This window comes from Trichosurus vulpecula, chromosome 5, assembly GCF_011100635.1.
Source record: "Trichosurus vulpecula isolate mTriVul1 chromosome 5, mTriVul1.pri, whole genome shotgun sequence".
Lineage (NCBI taxonomy): Eukaryota > Metazoa > Chordata > Mammalia > Diprotodontia > Phalangeridae > Trichosurus > Trichosurus vulpecula.
The window spans coordinates 293,847,603-293,868,207 of NC_050577.1; the positions used below are offsets into that span (position 1 = coordinate 293,847,603).

Sequence of the window (20,605 nt, forward strand, 5' to 3'; positions counted from 1 at the left end):
AACCCAAGCCAAAGGTTTCAGGGCAGCCTTAATTGCCACTTGGCCTGGGGGAAGTCACATGCTCTTGCCCACTTGTCTTGTGTACCAGTCTCCTCTTCCCCCAAACACAAGCTCTGCTGTCCATAGAGTGAATCCGAGGTTAGGTTGGCACCTCTCTGTCTCAGTCACCTGGCTGAGTTCCAAAGCAGCCTTTCTTTTCTGCTGGAGGGAACAGGGTGGGACTGAGGTCAGGCCTATTTTAGAGCAAAGACAGTGATAGCCAGCCCAGGGCCTAGGATATACCACCCACGGCCTGAGCATCACCCAGCAAAGCTGCCAGTTTAAACCAAGTGTCCCCAAATACACACCCACACAGAACGGATCACAGACTTAGAGGGTGGGTCCTTGGATCTCAGCTGCCTCTGAGCTTCTTCACCTTCTTTTGTGCCCTGGAGCCCTCTGCAGGCAGTCTGGCCAAGGCTCCAGGCCCTTTCCTGGAACCCGCCTCCCCACTTAGTGCTGGGTTTTGTTCCTACAGAAAATACTCTCGTGTATTTTGGTGTCTGTGAGATGTGTGACTTTCTTGGGTAGATGCCCAGTGGTAGGATCTGAGGGGAGGGGACGCCTTAGCAACTTCTGCCTCCTAACTCCAAGTCTTTTCCCAGAATGGGTGGAACAGTTAGCAGTGCTGCCACTCACTGGACATTTGTTTGCCTGACTTGGCATGCCCCCTTCCTCACTGACCACCTCAGTCATCTTCATCTTCCGAGGTCACACAGGTGGTGTGTAGCAGACAGGATTAGAATGTGGACCTTTCTACTCCCAACTCCTCTGCTTGTTCCACCACTCTAGGCTGCCTAGAACTGATTCCTGGGAGCCCCCAGATTGGGCAGGTCCAGCTGAGGTGATCATGTGCTCCAGTCCCGTTATACTTCCAGGTGATAACTCTGAAGTTCACCTAGGTCCTGTAACTTGTCCAGAGTCACCCAGATAGATTCAGTCGGTATGATCAGTTGGGGGCTGTGTGCTCAGACCAGCCTGTGGGCTCTCTGGAATCCACCAGAGCTGACAACTTTAAGTAAAGCTGTTGCTTTGGAGTGTGTGTAGGGTCCAACCTACATCAAATCAATGGGAAGTGGTGACGTTGGACCAGAGGCCCTGGAAGGCTCCCTTCTGTGTTTTCCTTTAGAGACCAGTGGTTTAGGTTTGTCGAGCCTTCTGCTTTAAGCCCAGAAAAAGGCCTGGTGGAGAAGTGGGCATCTAAGCAGTGCTTTGAAGGAAGCAGGGGATTCTGGGAGGCAGAGATGAGGAAGGAGCAGGTTCTAGACATGAGGAACAGGCAGCCTATGGAAATGCTCAAGAGCTATGTGCAGGGAACAGCTTGCCTGGAACAGAGAGTGCATGAAGAGGAATAAGTAAGACAGCTGAGGAATTTTTATTCCACCAGCAATAGGGAGCTGTGGTCTGATGTGGGTCTTTGTTGTTGTTGTTTGTCCTTGGTTCTTAAAGAGGACCATGACCTGTGCAGAGTCACCAGTCTCACTTTCTTCTCCTGAGCCATCTGGGTCCACTGGCCAGATATAGATCAGTACAACTAGTTGTAGAATATGAAAAGGGTGAGGAGAATGGCACAGAGGGAAGGACTTTGGAGGCATAGGCGTTGATTGATGCTTACTGAACCTAATTAAAGCATGCTTGTGTGTGCTGCTTTAATTATTTATTTGCAGTAAATGGTGTTTATTGCTCTGGGCCATGATCCATTCTGCAGGTAGAAAACTCCAGGCATTTATCCTTTAGGCAACTTTGAAAACATAGAAAACTGGGTGCCATTTTCCTCTTCTGTTGTGATCAAGAACCCGTTGCCTCTGCCTGGTTCCTTCCCCACAGGGCTCCCCTCTGGCCAGAGGAGTGGCCCTTCTGGTCACATCCGGCCAACCACCTGTCCCCTTTGTCCTGAGACTCTGAGTCTTCTCTGAGCAGAGTCATCTCCTGCTTCCTCCCCAGGTGTTGTTTCTAAGCTCAGACATTGAACACAAATGGATTAAGTGCCCAGGACCTCCTGTTGTAGGTCCAGCACTCTGCTAGGCACTGGGGGAGCTTACGCTCCCCATGTGCACAGATGAGAGGGTAAGTTCCTTGAGGATAAGGATTGCTTTGTTCTTTGTTTTGGCACCCATCCCCCTCACCCAGCAGAGTGCCTGGCCCATAGTAGGTGTTTCATAAATGCTCGTAGGTTCATTAGCAGATTCCTCTTCGTATGCATTGTTTCTGATTGAATGTAAGCTCCCTGATGCCTATGACTGTTTCATTTTATCTTGGTATTCTCCTAGCCTGGTACATAATAGGTGCATTTAATAAATGTGGCTTATTGATTGCTTGAGAAAAGGTAGATTGAGGCTCAGAGGGTGTGGGCTGAGGGAAAATCAGGGAACGTTTCACCCTGGACCCTGAAGGGAAAAAATCAGAGAGGATGGATGTAAGGATGAGGTGAGGATGAGGTGTGGATGAAGGTGAGGATGGAGGTGTGCGTGGAGGTGAGGATGAGATGAGGATGGAGGTGAGGATGAGATGAGGATGGAGGTGAGGACAAGATGAGGATGGAAGTGCGGATGGAGCTCTGGATGGAAGTGAGGATGGAGGTGAGGATGGAGGTGTGGGTGGAGGTGTGGATGGAGGTGAGGATTGAGGTATGGATGAGGTGAGGATGAAGTATGGATGGAGGTGTGGATGAGGTGAGGATGGAGATGAGGATGAGATAAGGATGGAGGTGCGGATGGAGCTGTGGATGGAGGTGAGGATGAAGTGTGGATGAGGTGAGGATGGAGGTGAGGATGGAGGTGTGGATGAGGTGAGGATGGAGGTGTGTTCCAAGCACGCAGAGGTAGGGACACCAGCAGTAACCCATCCAGTCACTTGGTCATATTCTCAGTCATCAGCCAACTCTGAAAATGGACCTTTTGACTTCTGGTTTCTTCCCCTCAGAACGAGCCACTGATGGATCCCTGCCCAGCGAGGACTGGTCCCTCAACATGGAGATCTGTGACATCATCAATGAGACTGAGGAGGGGTAAGGAGCCTGGGGGTGGGGAGGGGCTAGGATGCCATCAAGTCCCCTGAGCTGTCATGGTTTAAGGAGAGCTGGAAACTTCCATAGGGGAGCAAGCCCTTCCCCTGGAGCATCGGCAGAGAGCCCAGAGGCCAACCCTAGCACCATCGAGACCTGCCCCAGAACCTGGCTCACTGTAGACAGGTGAATTATTTAGCCTCCAGGCTCACCATGGAAAAGTTAGTGCTAACAGTGGGAAGCCCTGGAATGCTGGTAGCCATCCTTCTGTCCATCCTCGGTTGGCCAGGCCCTCCTAACCACTGGCCTCCTCTCACTTCCCCTTCTGGCTAGCTCTCCTACCCCCACTGCCAGACTGACCTTCATCCCCCCTCCAAGGCCCAAGGTCTGACTGCCTTTCCTGGAATCCAAAGCCTCCCTCACATCTGAAACAGCCTCACCTTCCTTTTCTGACATCCTGTTCTCCATTAGGGATTTGTCCAAAACCTAATGAGAATGAATGTTTCCACGGAGAAAGAAAGAGAAAGAGCATTTGCTGTGTGTGAAACTGGGCCCCTCCGTCACCCACAGCCTGGGGCTTTAAATGGATGTGCTGAATTTACCCCAGTCACACGGCCTACGTCCCCTTCAGAACTGCCCCTGCTCCCCTCTGAGGATTTGGTGTTGGGCTTTGTCCTTTTGTAAGAGCTGCCATTGCTATGCCGCCACTTACCCCCTTGTAAATACTTGCCCACCCCCGTCCCTGGGGGGAAACAAAGCCTTCTATTGAAACAATTTAAAATGGTTGAACAAAATCAATCCGTGAGCTGACGTGTCTGAAAATTTATGTCTCACACACAACAGGCTCCCGCCTCAGCCTCCCCTCCACACGCTCCCCCAACTCGTCCTGGCCTCCACACACTCCTGGCCTGGCCTGGCCTCCACACGCTCCCCCCTTGGCCTGGCCTCCACACGCTCCCCCAACTCGTCCTGGCCTCCACACGCTCCTGGCCTGGCCTGGCCTCCACACGCTCCCCCCTTGGCCTGGCCTCCACACGCTCCCCCAACTCGTCCTGGCCTCCACACGCTCCCCCCTTGGCCTGGCCTCCACACGCTCCCTGCCTCAGCCTCGATTCCACATGCTCCCCCACCCCTGCCTCGCCTCCACATGCTCCCTGGGCTGTGGCCAGGTTGGACTCTCACCTCCCCAGTGCTTTTCTGCATCTGTGCCTAGAACCTCCTCCCTCATTGCCCTTGTCTGGCCTCATCAGTAAAATGATATGGCTGAATCTCTGAGATCCTGTCTACTATGACGTCTGTTCCCATGAGCTCAGGAGCTGCACCCCTTCCCCCCCAGCAGGAATCCCCTCTAGAAGGCTCCCAACATGTGGCCTCTGGACTCTGCTGTGGGTCCTCCCTTCCCTTACTGATCCTCCCAGCTTTTAAAGACCAGTTCTGATTCTACCTTCTCTGCATGAAGCCTTTGGACCTCACTTAGCACTGTTTGCTCCTCTCTAAAGCACCAGCATTCATTGCATTATAGTTATCTGTGTGCTCCCCCAGCACTGAGTGCGAAGTAGGTACTTAAGAACAAGGTGCCACACTGGGTCTGTTTGGGTCCCTTCTGGCTGAAATGGCTCCCCTGAGGCAAGTGACTATGGGTCCGAGGTGTGGCCTCGATCCCCGTTCTGGCTTGAGTAGGGATTGTCCCTGCCACACTCTCCTCCCCTGGGTACAGCTAAGCAGACAGTGTTGGCAGTGACAGCCCTGAGGCCAGCTGGGCCCCTGACACCAGTGCTGAGCCATTTTAGGCCTTGATGGAAGTGGGGAGGAAGGACCACCCCTCGCTTAACCTCCCCCAGCACCCTCCGACTTCCCTGAGAATTCCCACAAGCTTTAGAGATAGGAAGCCATGTGCTACAGCCATACCCTCTCCTCGTTCCCCACAGCCCCAAAGATGCCTTACGTGCCCTGAAGAAGAGGATCATGGGCAATAAAAACTTCCACGAGGTGATGCTGGCGCTCACGGTGAGTGCCCAACCCCTTCCCAGCCAGCCCTTGCCCCCTCTGGTGCCCTGGGCACTTTACATCCAGGATGCATGTGCATGTTCCCTCGCCATCTGTGCTATCAGATGAGGGCAAGAAAGGAGAAAGGTCTGGGGCCTGGGGCCCAATGCACTGAATGTTGATGTTGCTTCAGGGGGAATCAGAAAAATGGTAGGAAGAACCAGATGCCCAAGCCAGGGGTCTCCTGGGACCTGCTGCTTCACCTAGAGAGTTCTAGAAACCAGAGACCCAGAAGTCTCAGCCCATGTGGGAGCAAACAGATTTGAGGGACATGTGGGTTAGCCCCGTGTCCAAACTGGTTCCTTAGTTGTCTGCACAGTCCATGACTGGTGGGTGATAAGGAAACAGAGGCCCCTCTGCCTCAGGGCCCCTAGGCCAGAAGCGTGAGTGCCCCCCAATACATCTTGTATCCAAAGGAAGTACAAAGTTATAAGGAATGTTCTGAGAAGTGTAGTGGGGGAGGGGGAGCAGAGCAGGTGACAAGTTCAGAGTGGTGATGGTCGAGGGAGGTTTGCCTTGGTGTGTGTTGGGGGGGTGGGGTATAGTCTGAGCTTTATCTAATAGAGCTTCCCCTCCCTCCCACTGGCTCTGAGGCTGTCCCTTCTCCCCACCTTGGCTCTGCTCTGTCAAAAGGTTGTGGTTCGAAAGACTTCTTTTTGAGGCCTTATCTCCAAACAGCTCCACAACAGAGACTTGGATGTGAACTTTCTCTGTCAAAGTGATCAGCTGTTTGAAAGGAGTAAGACCCTGTTCACAGGAAGAGCCCTTTCCTACCGGGAATCCTCACCACTACTTCTTGGACCCTTCAGGTCTTGGAAACCTGCGTTAAAAACTGTGGCCACCGCTTCCACGTCCTCGTGGCCAGCCAGGATTTCGTGGAAGGGGTCCTGGTGAGGACCATCTTGCCAAAGAACAACCCCCCCACCACTGTCCATGACAAGGTTCTGATGCTCATCCAGGTGAGCAGCAGGCAGGAGGGGCAGGGCCATGGGAGGCGCAGGGAAGGGTAGGGGTCCTAAAGGGAAACGAGGCATCCAGAGAATGAGGAGCATGGGCCTGGAACCCACTGCCCCTAGACCATGAACTGGGAGATTTTTAAGACAAGACAGAGAAGAGAAAGGGCCGAAATCCATAGCAATGCCATACCTGCAAGAAAAATCAATAGACCTGGGTTCAGATCCTATCTCTGACACAATGGGGCAGGTCTCTTTGCTTCCCTTGGCCTCAGCTTCCCCTCCTGTAAAATGAGTGAGTTGGACCCGAGGCCTTTGAGGCCCAGTTCTAGATGTCTGCACTTCTGATCCCAGCCCTGACACCAGCTGCGTGGCCCTGGGACCCTCAGATTGTGGCCCAGTTGGGAGGGAGTCCCTGAGCTGAACGCAGAGGACACAGACTGTTCCCCAATTTGGATAGCGGCTCATTTCTTTGCCTCTGGCTTGGTCACCTTCTATGTTGGGGCTGCTGGTCTCTGGCCTCAACATCCTCTTCCTCATCCTCATCGTACTGTAGGGTTTACAAAGCTCTTTACAAAAACTCATTTTATCCTCACAACAGCCCTGTAAGGGGTTATTATCACCGTATTACAATGGGGAAACTGAGGCACAGGGAGACTAAGTGACTTGCCCAAGGTCATACAACTTGTGTCAGAGGCCAGAGCTGAACTCAGGACTCCCAGTGCTCCACCCCATCGCCTCAGTGCATCAGGGCTCTCACTGGGTGCCGGGGGAGGGTATGTATGGGGGTTTGGCACCAGCAGCTTGTTCTGGGCTGAGACTTAGGAGACCTGGGTTCTGGTCCCAGCCCTGCCACTGTCTGTCAGGCTCTGAGGAAGTCCCTTGCGTTCCCCTTTCCTCATTTTCCTCATCTGCAAAATAGGATTAAGGCCTTCGCTAGCCCTTGAGAGGGTGGTGTGAATGTAGAGTGGAGTGACGAGGTGGGAAAGCCCTCTCAGGCCAGAAGGCACCCCACAGATCTCAAAGGTTCTGATCCTTGAAGGGAGAAAGAAATGAGGGAGTCCCTAGTAGGGGCCCAGTGCCACAGACCTCTGCAGCAAGGTGCTGGAGAGTCAGAGACAAAGAGTGAAGACCCAGTCCTGCCCTCAGGGAGTTTCCATTCTTTTTAAAATGTATTGCTCTCTTCTGTTTTGGCATCATCTCCTTTTCCAAATACATTACTCCTCCCTCCCCTGCCCAGAGGGTCCCTTGTAGCAAAGAATAAAGAAGAAAACCCCAAAGACTTCAGCTAAACTTACCAGCCACAAAGATTGGAATTTGTAGTGAGGCGCACCCATAGGCCCCCACCTCTGTGAAGAATCAGGTGAGGTGCATTTTCAAGGAATTCACCGCCTGGTGAGAGATACAACATACAAGCAGACAAGTAAATGCGATCTCACCTAAGAAGGGAGAGGTGAATATGGAAGGGCATCCTGCCCCCACTGGTCCAAGTCAGGTCCAGGTGAGCCTCAAAGGAGGCTTTGGAGTCTAGGAATTAGAGCTGAGGAGGGGGCAATCAAACCCTGAAGGACATCTGAGTCAGAGCAGGACTGCTAGCAGTTAGAGGCTGAAGACCTGGGTTTGAATCTTGGGTCCGATGATCAGGGGACCACAATGAGAAGGGGAAGAGACTTTAGCAGGCCTCTGATCCAGCCCCTGCTCTATAAATGAGGAAGCTGAGGCCCCAGGGGTCATTTGGCTTGCTCCAGCACATCACAGGAATGGGAATTTGACCTGGCGCCTCTCCCTCTAAATCTAGTGACCTTTCCACAATAGCCTGGGGCCCCTCTGGGTCATCCCAGAACACTTCTGGTTTCCCTCGTGTCCTAGGGGCCTTCTAGCTGTAGCTCCCCAGCCACCTCAGGAATGGGCAAGAAGGGCAGGGGAGGGAAGGTCAGCGTAGTGACCAGCTGGCTCTGTCCCCTCTTCCTCTTGGCAGTCCTGGGCAGACGCCTTCCGAAGCTCACCTGACCTGACGGGAGTCGTGGCTGTCTATGAAGACCTCAGGAGGAAGGGCCTGGAGTTTCCCATGACAGACCTGGACATGTTGTCCCCCATCCACACGCCTCAGAGGGTAAGGAGGTTCACCACCTCCCATGCTCCCAGTCAGGCCAGGGCAAGCCTGTCTCCTTCCCCTGTGTGGACCAAGCTGAGAGGCAAGAAAGCTGGGAAGAGACAGGAGAGCTTGGCCAACTGCTTCCCACTGACCTGCAGGCCTCCCGAGTTCCTCTAGCCAGCCCTTGCTCCTCCCTCTCTGACTCGGTTTTTATCTCTAGTCCGTGTATGGCTCCGAGCCCCTACCAGGACAGAATTCATCAGTAACACAGTCCAGCCAGCGCATAAACTCCTCGCAGCAAGCCGTGCCCCTGCCAAACGTGCCATCCGCCCCCGATGATGTGCCTGTGACGCCAACGCCAGAGCAGGTAAAGAGTGGCCGGGCTCATGGGAGTCCATTCCCCCAGCCCCAGGGTCAGGAAGGAGACTGAGCAAGCAAGGATCCGTAGACTGATCGCTCTTTCAGGACACAGGCTGGGAGAATCCAGGAGTGGCACCATAGTCTTTGGCATTCAGGCAATGGTTTTCTATGGCAGATCTACCGCTAACCACAGACCCTCTCTCCCTCTGTCCCTCTTGAAAGAGTGTTAATAAGAATTCCCTTGAGCCATTTTCCAACCATGTGTAGATCTCTGTATAGAAGATGACTTACATTTCTCTGGCACCCTAAGATTTAGAGTCCAACTTCTAAGAAATCCTAGGGCATATAAACATCATTAATTAGGAGCTATGTTGGATGGAGTATCAGGCTCAGAGTCAGAGGTCCGAGGTTCAAGTCCTGACTCACATCAGCTGCGAGACCCTGGGCAGGTCCCTCTACCCCTCTGTGCTCTAGGCAGCTCACTAAAACCAAAAGGTGCAGAGAAAGTCTCAATCTGCACTGGTAGAAGGAGTTTCCTCACCTGGGAGTTCCCTTTAACCAATGAAATCTCAGGTCCAGACGAAAAAGAACCCTAGACCATATTGTTAGGACAGCTGCCTGGCTGTGTGATAGAACGAAGGGAGCCTAGAAGCTCGAGCGAGCCCTGGTTTTGACCCTCCTAGTTGGGTAACCAAGGACAAAGTACCTGACCTTTCTGACCCTCAGACTCCTCATCCTTGAAAGGGTTGGAAGTTGTGCAATGCCCCTGCTCAGTGTGAGTGGGCGATGGTGCTTTGGAGAAGTGGTGTAGGCTACTGAGAGGCAGGGTGGCCCAGTGGATAGAGACTACCTACATTGGAGTCTGCCTCTGCCACTTGTTGCCTGTGTGTCCCTGAGCAGGTGGCAGGACCCTTCTATGCCCCGGGAAACTCCCTGAGACACTCAGGTGCCAAGGAGGCACTGGCAGGCCCTGTGTGAGAGAGGATTCCAGCCCAGTCTAAACCTGTACAAGGAGGCAGCAGGCTAGGCCAGTTTTAAGTATCAATCACTCAATGAACATCAGTATGTGCCAGGCGCTCATGCTGGGGGTACAAAGTCCCTGCCCTCAAGGAACCTGCAGTCTAATGGGGAGGAGGGGGGGTGGAGGGAGAAGGAGCTGGGAGCATGGAGGAGAGTCTAGAGAGGTCCAAAAGCTGGTGGGACATGAAGGAAAAAACTGGACTGAACCCCCTCCTTGAACCAAGGTCCTGGAGCCCATGGCTCTGCCCTCTCCCCCTGGCACAGGGCCCTGATGACATAGGACCAGGCACATTCAAGCCTGAATCATCACACGCTCTCCTAATGATGAGCCTTCTGGGGGGAGGAAAGCACAGGGGAGAGTCCAGAAGAGTCCAAAAGTGGCCAAGCCTCTGGAGCTGGTGGGAGATATGTTTGCTATTCCACCACCAGCCCACTCCTCCAGCTCTCAGACACACATGTACACCTTGGTTCTAGGTGACCCCACCAGTATTTCCAGCCTTTGTACCTGAGGCCATCCCTCTCTGGAAAGGGCCTCAGGAAAGCAGCGGGCCCTCCTGTGCCCTGGAGCAGACCTGGCCCTGCCCATTCCCCTCCCTGCACCCCAGGGGGGAGGAGCCTGAGGGTCTCAGTGGCCTTGTCAGCAGCTGCCTTGGGCCCCTGGGGGTGATGCTGTAATTCTGTCATCAGCACACCTTGGGGTGCAGTCATTCTCACCTTGCTTTCCCTCCCTTCCCAGCTGTGCGGTTGGCTTGGAAATGGTAATGTTTGGAAAGGGCCAGGGGGTGTGAGGGGCCAGAGATGAGTCCGGTAGGGGATGGGGGAGATCAGATCCCCACAGGAGACCTGCTTACATTCCTTTTGGTGGGGGACGGGGGAAGATCAGATCCCCAAAGGAGACTGTGGGCCCTTGAGCTTCTCTAGACAGGACCTATCTAAGCCTGGGGCTGGCTCTGTGGGGCCCTAGGCCTTTATCACCCATGCTGACCCCTCAGATGGCCATCCTCATCTAACCAGGCCAAACATAAATGTGTATCTTCAGATTGGGAAACTCCGCACTGAGCTGGAGGTGGTGAATGGGAACGTGAAGGTGATGTCTGAGATGCTGACTGAGCTGGTCCCCGGGCGGGCCGAGCCCTCAGACCTGGAGCTGCTTCAGGTAAGGATCACTCCCTGGGGGGCTCAGCAGCCCCCTCACCTCTCCCCTTTCCAGGTATCTCTCACCTGCTCATGAAGATGCCCTGGGGGTGGTGGGAGAGTGACCAGAGGAATACCAGGTGACTTCTACTCAGCTGTGTCGTGTCAGCTGGTCAGACTGAGAGGGAAAGGGTCAGCACCCTGGGCCCAGCCTGGCCCAGGTGGGGACTCTTGGCATCCCTGCTTGGTTACTTCCTGGTGACAGACACCACCATCATCATTCTGTGTAGACAGAAGAACCCCAAGACACCCAGCACTGGTGGACTTGGACGGTGTCCTAACATTAGCCAAAGCTGCTTTAGTTTTTTAATTAAAAAAAAATTACGCTCACCTCTGTTTCCAAATATATCCCTCCCTATGCCGCTATCTGGTGAGTCATCTCCCAGAACAGAATTTAGTGAGGAAAAAAAAAGGCACCTTAGCAAAACTAACCAAGGTACAGCCGAGTGTGCCAGCATATGCAGTATTTCACCCTGCAGCCCTCCGCTTCTGCAAAGGAGAGAGGGGGAAGCTTCTGAGAAGCACACTGCGTGACTTTACGGCCCTGAGAAGTAGGTCAGAGTAACAAGAATTGTTATCCCTCACTTAATAGATGAGTTACTCATCTGGGTTGCCTGTTATAGCTAAAAAAAGGGCCAGAGCCTGAAGAAGGATGTTGGAGGGGGGGAACAGAGGCAGCGGCAGCCTCTGGGGGCTTGTCTAGAGACCCCACTGCCTCTGGGCAGAGAGAGCAAACTGAGCAGAAGCTGGTGGGGGCAGTCAGGGCAGTGACGTGGGTGTGCCACAGATGGCAGGGAATGGGTTGATTTGTCAGGGTGACTGTGTCTTTGAAGGCTGGGGCCTAGTTTAACAGAAGATTTGGAGCCTGAAGGCCCGGTCCAGCCCCTCCCCTTACTATCTCTCAGACTTTGGGCCTCATGCCTTCTTAAGGTTTCCTTCCCTGGGTTGTTTTGAGGTCAGGCTGATATTCTCTTGAAATGGCACTTTGCAAGGTCCTGGACTCAATAAATTAAGGGCTTCACAAATACATTTTGAGATAGAGCCTGCCAGCATGGCCAAGCTGGAAGAGCCTGACATCCCCAGAGCCTTTGGGGGAGGGGGAAGAGGAGCATCCTGCCTAAGATGCTAGAATAGGGTTGAAACAGGCCAGCCTCGGAAGGAACCAGCAGCTGCCCAAGGGAAGCTTCTCTGTTGAGGGAGAAGGAAGTTGAGATAGAACCACAGAATAGTTTGGTCACTGGAGGGACCAAAGGCTGGGGCCAGTGATGAAGCCGGAAGCCACCCTGACATCCCAGCATCCAAGCAAGCAGGAAACCCCAGGCCTCCAAAGCAGAGTCTGATACAGGCTCTTGGGGCCCTCAGGAAGCACAGGACCAGAAGAGCCATTTGTGGACCTCTTAAGGCCCTCCTCTGAAGGCTGTGGAAGCTAAAGCCTAGAGGGAGGAAGGGGCTTGCTTAATCTCCCTCAGCCAGTCAGTGGCCAGAGAACAAGGAGGCCTGATCCGCATCCCGCCCCAAGGGACCTCAGGTCCTAGGACATTCTCATTTAGGTTTCAGGATGGTTAACTCTTTGGGACTTTATTAAAGAATGATATTTGATGGGAAGGGCTGAATTTAATAAAAGCCTGTGCTGATTGGTGATTCCCCAGAAGGCCTAGTGATTCTGGCCATAAGTCAGGAGACAAGGGACAGCTTCCCAAACTGCCACACGAGCTAACTGGTAAGAAAGAGCCTCCAGGACAGCAATGTCAAGAGTCGGGGTTGTGGCCTGAGCCCATGGCGGGGTGTGATGAGCCACCAGGGTATAGAGATGGGCCGGGGCTGCCCTTCTCTGTGACAGCTAAGCCTAGGGCTTGTCTCCACACGGCCATGCTTACCCTGCCACCATTACAATGTGGTACCCTGCCACCTGAGCCAGGCTTTAGCCTGTTACAGCCCCACCTGTCCTGGTGCATCCCACACCCCAGCCTCCCCACCAGGGATTTTTTTTATTTGCCTTAGAGCAGGTAAGTAATTTGGTGTTTTGGAGACCGATGCCCAGGGAGCTGGCCTTGCAAAACCCAACTCTGCAAGGCTGCGGCAACAGAAGGCATGAGCCTTAAAGCTGGAAGGACCCTAGGGATCATGGGATCATATACCAGAGTCAGTCAGTGAGCATTTACTAAGTTCCTGCTGTGTGCCAGGCACTGGGGATACAAAGAAAGGTCTTATGGGGTGACATCGTGTAAATAACCGTGAACACAGGAAATCTGTACGGAAGGACAAAGGTTATCTGAAAGGAGAAGTGCCAGCAGTGGAAATGGGGGGAGGCCTCTAGAGGCCATCGAGTCCATTTTATAGATGGGGAAACTGAGGCCCAGGAAGGCTAAGTGACTGCCCCAGGTGAGACAGGAGATGCAGGGCTTGGATTCGTACCTGTGCCTCTGAGGGAAGCGGTTGGGGAGTGGGAAGAGTGAGGGTGCCAGGCTTCACTCTGGGCTCTCCACTCATGCCTTTGCGACCCCTCCCCTCTTGGGCCCGCTCTGGCTCTAGAGCCCTGGTCCTGCCATGGATGGCCGCCATTTTCATTGCAACATAGATCGTCATGTTAGATTCTCACTCTGGCCTTGGAAGTTGGTGCTGTGAATGCCTCTGCTTTACAGATGAGGACACTGAGACATAGAAGGGTCAAAGCCAGGCTCACAGCTACTTGGCAAGGGCCTGAGGCAGCATTCTCACCCAGGTCCCACACTCCCTGCCCCCTACTGGGGAGGTACCAACACGTCCACACATGACATTAAGGCCCTGACCTGGCTCCATCCCTCCCCCGGACACCCCAGCCTGGAGGGACCCGCCCACCCACCTGCCTTCTTTCCTTGGTGGGTTCCCACCATCCGCTTGCTTCCCCCTCCGTGGTCAGGAGCTGAACCGGACATGCCGAGCTATGCAGCAGCGAGTCCTTGAGCTGATCCCTCGGGTCCTCAACGAGCAGCTGACCGAGGAGCTGCTCATCGTCAACGACAACCTCAACAATGTGTTCCTGCGCCATGAACGGTAGCCCTGACCCTGCCTGGGCCCTTCCCCCTCCTCTTCCAGGCTTAGCTCGCTGGGTGGATTCCGTGTCTGCCCTCTCTGGATAGAGCCAGACTGGGAGTAAAATGGGGGCTTCGAGTTAAGACATGCAGGCCAAAGAAGGCATCCCTCCAAGATCTATGCTCCAAGAGCTCAGGGTGCTACATGGCCTCTGTGCCAATCTGGGGGCACCTGGGAATGTCTCCCTGAGGAATCCGGGGTGAAAAGAGATCTGAGCCCCACCCCCCCTAGACCATCTCCTTAGTGTTTTCCAGTCCAAAAGGACAAGATGGTAAGGGGGCTGCAAACCAGGCTGGACCAGAATGGGACCTGGAGAAGGCTTAGGGGGCTTGGGTCATCAGGTCATTCACAGGGTTTCCCTGGGGCCAGTGGATGGAAGACCCAGAGAGGTAGCCTTCAGTTCTGTATAAGAGACAGTTTTCTCAAAATGAGACTGTCCCAAAACAGTGTGGGCTGCCTCAAGAGACCCTGAAGGTCTTCCAGTGGAGGTGGATACCCACTTGTTCCATCTCGTGGGGGCTGCCCCACCCATTCCTGAGGACCCTTCCAGCTCAGGGGTTCTGGGGTTCAGAAGACAGAAGCTCCATACCTGACCCCCCTCTCTGCTTCCTCATAGGTTTGAGCGGTTCCGAACAGGCCAGCATAATAAGGTAAGGGACTGGGCAGAGGCCTATTCAATCCCATGGGAAGTCCCCATTGGGTAACCTCCCACACTTAGAGCCCCATGTCCTAACAGTGCCATCCGTGTCAGTGGGACACCTCTGCTTGCTTCCAACAGCCCTAAGCCACCTGACCCCACTTTCCACAGCTGGTGGTCCAGCCTTTCTTACCTTTCTTCACACCTGACACTCCCTCCATCTCCCACCTCTACACTTTTGTACTCACTAGCTGTCCCCATGCCTACAGTCTCCTCCCTCCTATCCTCTAGACCTCTTGAAAGTCTTTGTGTCTTCCAGAATTCAACTTAGGGGCCACTTTCTACATATGGTATTCTTTCTGACCCCCACCCAAAAAACTGTTAGTGACCCTCCTCCCACCACCCCCCAACCCAAGTCGCCTAGTATTTGTTTTCTATGTACATTCTTATGTCTGTACAGGCTACCTCCAGTTAGACTGTAAACGCCTTGAGGCCAGGGACTGTTTTGTTTCTGTCTTTGTGTCCTTAGCAACTGGCATGATTCCCTAACAGATGGTAATAAATGCCAATTGATTGTGCAACCATCGAGTCAACCAGCAAACACTGAGTAAGCACCTACTGTGTGTCAGCCACTGTGCATGTGCTGAGGCTACAAAGAAAAAGCAAAAACAGCCCCCGCCTCAAGGGGCTCTCATTCTGAGGGGGAAGGTAATGACATAGAAATCATTATACACAAGATAATTTTAGAGTGGACAAAGAGCCTCCAGCCAGACCCAGGCGGACCTGCGGGCTGTAAATTGAGCAGGGGAGCCAAGGAGGAATTAGGCCTTTCCCAATGCTCCTCATCCCCACCCAGCCTGGGATGGTGCATGGGCTCTCATGCCTGGTTTCCCAGAAGCCAATGGGGCAGGCAGCCCCCTAAAGCCCATGTTCTGTGACCATGGACAGCTGCCTTCAGGAGGTGAGAATAACTGGCCTTCCCTTCTGAAGGTCCCAAGTGAAGTGGAGCCAGCGACCAATCTGATTGACCTCAGCAGTGCCGGTCCTGCCCCCTCTGGGCCCCAGCCTGAAGCCCCCAGGACCCTCTCCTCCCAGCTCGCCGGGATGAGTAAGTGAGTGGGCAGGATTCTAGGGAAGAGCATCTGATTTGGGATCATGGCAGTGTGCCCTCTGCCTTTTGGATGGTCAGGTTCAAGCAGGGTGGGAACCCCCCAGGCCAGCCACCACCTTCCTGGTTTCCCAGCAGTTGGCAGAGAGCTCTGCAGCCCCAGGGTGGGGCCTGGCAGCTCTGGCCCAGGCCCTCCCAAAGAATAGGGACATTCAGTACTGTCCAGCCTGAGGACCCACCAGTCACTAGGTTGGGTGCTGGGCCTCTGGCCCAACCAGCTGCTTGCAGTATGACCCACTACATGAGACTTTCCCAGGGACACAGCGAGCTTGGGGAGTGACCCCCGGGGAGTGACCCCCAGGGAGTGCCCTGTAGTTCCTGTCTAGGTGCCTTGGCAAACTCTTCTTTTTTTGCTGGTCTTGGGGCAGCCTCAGGGGAGAGCCCTGGGCGTGGGGACTGGCAGTCGCTGCTGCCAATCTGCCCCACTAGTACTGATTGTGGAATCATGGGGAGTCTTGCCATGTGTAGGAAGGAGAATGGTCCCTTCTCCCTCCCCCCTTTTCTAGCTCAAAAATGGAATGATTCTCCCAGACCGATCAGATCTGCTCCCATCTCATATCACAGCCTTTGCATTGGCTGTGCCTCATGCCTAGAATGCCTTTCCTCTTCACCCCCTCTCCCACCTCATAAACTCCTTCTCCTCCTCCAAGACACAGCTCAAACTCTACTATCTATGATTCTCAGCTCCACCCGCCACTGTCAGGGAGGCAACAAGGTGGGACCAATTGCTAGGCCAGGGTCTGGCTCAAATCTGACCTGGCACTCCGCTGTGTGGCCCAAGACAAACCAAGGCTGGTCCCTTCCCCCACTCAGATAAAGATCCTGAGATCCCAGTGCCCTCCCTCCCATACTTTCTGGCATCTGTGGTATTTGTTCTTTAGATACTTCATGCATCCCTGCTGTCACCCCACATTGGGAGGCAAGCTTCCTGAGGGATCTGAGGTAGTAGGTGCTTTATCAGTACCCTCTGACTGCCTGGCCTTTCTCCCGCAGACCTTGGCACTGGCAGTGTCAGTGCCACACTGCAGTCTCTGAACACCTCAGGAAAACTGGAAGACGAGTTTGACATGTTCGCCTTGACCCGGGGGAGCTCACTGGCGGATCAGCGGAAGGAGTGAGTGGGGGGCGATGGAGGGGGTGGACCCCTCCCATCCTGGCTGCCCCATGTGCTTTGGTCCTTGGCGCCTGCTTCTCAGCTGACCTGGGCACTGCGTGCACCTGCGTGCACCTATGTGCTCAGCCCCCATGGTCCAGGCAGGGAAACTGCCTCCAAGTTTGGCCTCCAGTGGGGACCCACCAGTGGGTCTAGAGCAGGGGGACCTGAGTCCTATCACCGCCAACCAGAGCCTGTAAAAAAAATGGGCGACCCCCCCCCCACCATGACTTCCCATGATCCTTCAGGGCTCTTCCAGCCATCAGCCCTCTGGTCCTACCAGCATCTTACACCAGATCCCTGTTAGCTCCAAAGGGAGCTGCCCCCTGGGCCTCAGTTTCCTCATCTGTAAAATAAGGCCTTCGAGGGCCTGTCTGCTCTAGCCTCCAATCCTGTAAGTGGGCCTGGGGCCCTTCGATCTCCCACCCTCGAGGCCTCTCCAGCTTCTTTGGGGTCCCTTTTCCTTCTCTGTAGAGTAAGTGGCCCAGACTCCCTTCCCATTCCAGTGCTGTGTGACCTGACTATGAGTGGTCATGCCAAGAGTCCCAGGTCACCTCCATGGCTGGGGGAGGCTGGAAGCCGTCACAGGTGACAAAATGCTCCTGTAGATACTTCTGCACAAATCCGAGGTGTTCTCCTGACCGGCCATCTCTTGGAGTGGGGGAGGCGAGGGCAGAAAGGCCCCTAGAGCCTGAGCCCTGGACCCCTCCTGGGCGCCCCCCTGCCCTTTGGGTTTTTGGAAAATGTTTTGGGGTTCAAGTGGTAGCGGGAGCGGGCTTGTACTCAGCCCCATAGGCGTATTTGCCCATCTCTTTGGTGTCCGCAGTAAAATGTCAGCCAGGGAGCACAGGGTAGTGAACTTGGTGAAAGGCAAGGAATGGGCGGTGGAGGCCAGCCTCATTATCCCTGGGCTCTGGCCAGCCAAGCTAACATCTGGACTATAGAATTCCTGGCCCTGTGAGTGTACTAGCCCGCCAATGTGCCTTTCTCGTGCCCTGCTTTCATGGAGATTTACTGAGAATGGCCTAGCAAAGTTCATGGAAGGAACCTCGTGGCCTGTTTGAGAGTCAAGGCCACTCCTTGGGGGTAGTGCCTTGGGTTTGATTACTTGTTCCCAGGCCTGCTGGGATCTCTCTTATCTCCTTCCCAGGGTCAGCTTTGTCTGGACAGGCACAGACCTGGGGCTTTTAAAACCAGTAGCCCCCCAAAAAGCTGATGTGATTTAGGGTTCATTCAGAGAGGCACAGGGCCTGGAATAGAAAGGCATTGTGGGAGAAGGGGTGGAGAGCTGGCCTCAGTCAGGATGACATACGCTGGCTCTATAATCCTGGATGAGAATCTTCAGCCTCTGAGCTTTACTTTCCTCACCTGTTACATGGCAGGGTTCAACGTGGCCTCTGTTGGGACTCATGGAGAGTCTGATTTAGGACGACAGAAGGAAAAGCTTTGCCCAACAGCGAGTCACCCCAAAGTGGAGGGGCTGCTGGGGGAGGGGAAAGGGGAGTGGGAGCCGGTATCTCCTCCTGAGGGATTTCTGTTCAGGCATCCCCTGAAGGCTTTTCCATCAAGGAGGTCTGTGATTCCAGGGTTCCTCACTTCTTCCTTGGGTGCTCCAGTCTTCCTCATCCTGGGCCGTAGCCCATTTCTGACCTCCAGCCTGCTCTAGCTCATAGTCTCTGTCTTCTGTATTTCTCCTTGCCTGCCCAGCCCCTCCCCCCAGCTTGGCCTCAACCTTCACTCCATCATCTTGATGTCAGTGTGGCTCATTGATTGCTGACCCTCCTCCTGGGCTCAATGCCCCAGTTTCCAGCCAGCCCCACATTTCCATATGCCACCACCTCTACCCAGGGTCACAGCAGCGGGAGGAAGCACGTGCTCCTTTACCAGGCCCTGGGATGGGTGAGCTGGTCTGGGGTGGAGGACGGGGCTGCTCTAAGGCAGGAGAGTCTTCACCAGCTTCCTGTAGCCCTGATCTGCTACCATGAAATGGAGGGAGGCCGGACGAAACCTGACCTGCTGGCCCGTGCTCCTCTCTCCCATCCCCCAATGGATTGGTTGGCCAGCCTGCTGCTTGGGAGGGGAAGCGCATGCCCTGTGTATCCGGTAGGGCCCAGGAGACTTTTCTGCCCAAGGAGCATCTTCTATTTCTTCCCTGCATTCAGCCCTTGGCCAGCAGCAGCTGAAGCTCCTCTCGCTGCCTGTGTGTGGGCATGTGGGCCCAGCAGTGCTAGAAGCACCTGAAGCCCTTCCTTCCCTTCTTCCTCATCAGCGGCCTGGTGGTGACACTCTTCGTCCTGCATGCCGTCGAGTACGGCAGCTCTTTCGTGCAGATGTCCCAGGCCCTTGGCTTTCAACCACACTGGGAGGATCTGATTCTCTTCTCTCCCCCATCCCTGCCTTCCTTGGCCACTAAGGATTGGCAATTAGGGAAGCCCACCCATGGCCCTGAGTATCCCAACCACCATGGCCTCCCTCTCCTTTGAGAAATTATGTATGTACAATGTGCACCCTCCCCTCCTGGGAGAACAGCCTAGAGGAGATGGAGAGGAGCTGAGTTACAGGGCAGAAGCAACAAGGGATGCAGGGCCCACAGTAGTCGTGCTTCTTGCTGAACAGTGTGAGATTCAGGGCACACAGTAGGTGTGATTCTTGGTGAACAGTGAGGGGTGCTGGGCACAGTAGTAATGGGGAGGGTGGAAAGGGAATAGTGTGCTTCTTGGTGAATAGGGGCACAGGGCGCATACTAGGTGTGTTCCTTGGTGAACAGCAGGGGCACAGGGCGAAGAGTAGGTATGCTCCCTGGTGAAGAGCAGGAGCACAGGGTTCACAATAGGTATGGGGAGGAAATGATGTGCTGCTTGGTGAAGAGCAGGAGCGCACAGTAGGTCTACATCTTGCTTAACAGTGAGGGTTGCAGGGAACACTGTCGGTGTGCTTCTTGAACTGATGTCTGCCATTCTAAAGGGAAGGCAAGTCCTGCAACCCCTTCAGCATGGGTATCTGCAGTCTCTATTTCTCTTACCAGGACTGGAGGAAGTGTGGTGTAGTAGGAAGAGCCCTGAGCTAGAAGTGCCAGCTCAGCCTCCCTTTTCTCTAAACCAACCTGAGCCTCAGTGACTCAGCCAGTCATCTCTAGTCCACCCCTCTCATTTGACAAATGAGGAAACCAAGGCCCAGAGAGGTTGGGATTTGCCTAACTGACCTCCCAGAGGTGAGCTGCATCATGGGTGTCAGGGCAGGCAGCCAGAGTCCCAGCAATGTTTCTTTGGTGAGTTCTTTCTACCTTGAGAGATGTTGTCTAGGAATTTGGGCTAATTCATTCACAAGGCTCCTTTGAGGCCAGAATGAATTCAGCCATGCCTAGGAGCCAGGAGAGTGTTTAACATGACCTGGAAGTCATGGGGTCACTCACCAAGCATTCGGTTGCATAGGTATCCAGAGGCTCACATGGGTCAGTCACAGCCCACCCGGCCTGTCTGCCCAGAACTGGCACCCTCCAGACCGGGGTTCTCTGAGATGCCAGGGAAGCTACTTGGCCTCCGCCCTCCCTCTAATTACACCCTGGCTCCCCCGGGCCTTGCTCTCAGACACAGCAGCGTCTGTCTCCTTCCCTCGTTTTCCTGGCCACTGGAAGGCAGGGTCTAGGCTGCCTCCCGGCCTCTGCCAGGCTCCCCGCCTTTCTCGGCCTCAGCTGCTTTTTCTGGGTCTAGAGAGGCTTGGATCCAGTCTCCCCTTAATGCTGCCAAGAGAATGGGCTGACTCACTTCGCTGGGGTGTGGAGGGAGGAAAATGGGAGTCACTCTGCACCCTGGGACTCAGTCATGGTAAAAACAATGTTAGGGATTAGAACAATGTTGTCATTCC

General features: G+C 54.3%; 1 protein-coding gene across 4 annotated transcripts in view; it reads left to right on the top strand.

The window, feature by feature from the left end:
* The window catches only part of TOM1 (target of myb1 membrane trafficking protein), a 50,890-nt gene that overhangs the window by 18,211 nt on the left and 12,074 nt on the right, over nt 1-20,605 (top strand). For all 4 annotated transcript variants that reach the window (XR_005010487.1, XM_036760423.1, XM_036760421.1 and 1 more), the window contains exons 2-11: nt 2,962-3,046; nt 4,972-5,050; nt 5,899-6,048; nt 8,021-8,155; nt 8,358-8,504; nt 10,557-10,673; nt 13,611-13,744; nt 14,400-14,433; nt 15,411-15,528; nt 16,582-16,702. Coding sequence is in view for 3 of the 4 variants with exons in the window: in XM_036760423.1 (XP_036616318.1) it covers nt 2,962-3,046; nt 4,972-5,050; nt 5,899-6,048; nt 8,021-8,155; nt 8,358-8,504; nt 10,557-10,673; nt 13,611-13,744; nt 14,400-14,433; nt 15,411-15,528; nt 16,582-16,702 (1,120 nt within the window). In the remaining variant the exon portion in view is untranslated. The remainder of the gene's footprint in view (nt 1-2,961; nt 3,047-4,971; nt 5,051-5,898; nt 6,049-8,020; nt 8,156-8,357; nt 8,505-10,556; nt 10,674-13,610; nt 13,745-14,399; nt 14,434-15,410; nt 15,529-16,581; nt 16,703-20,605) is intronic.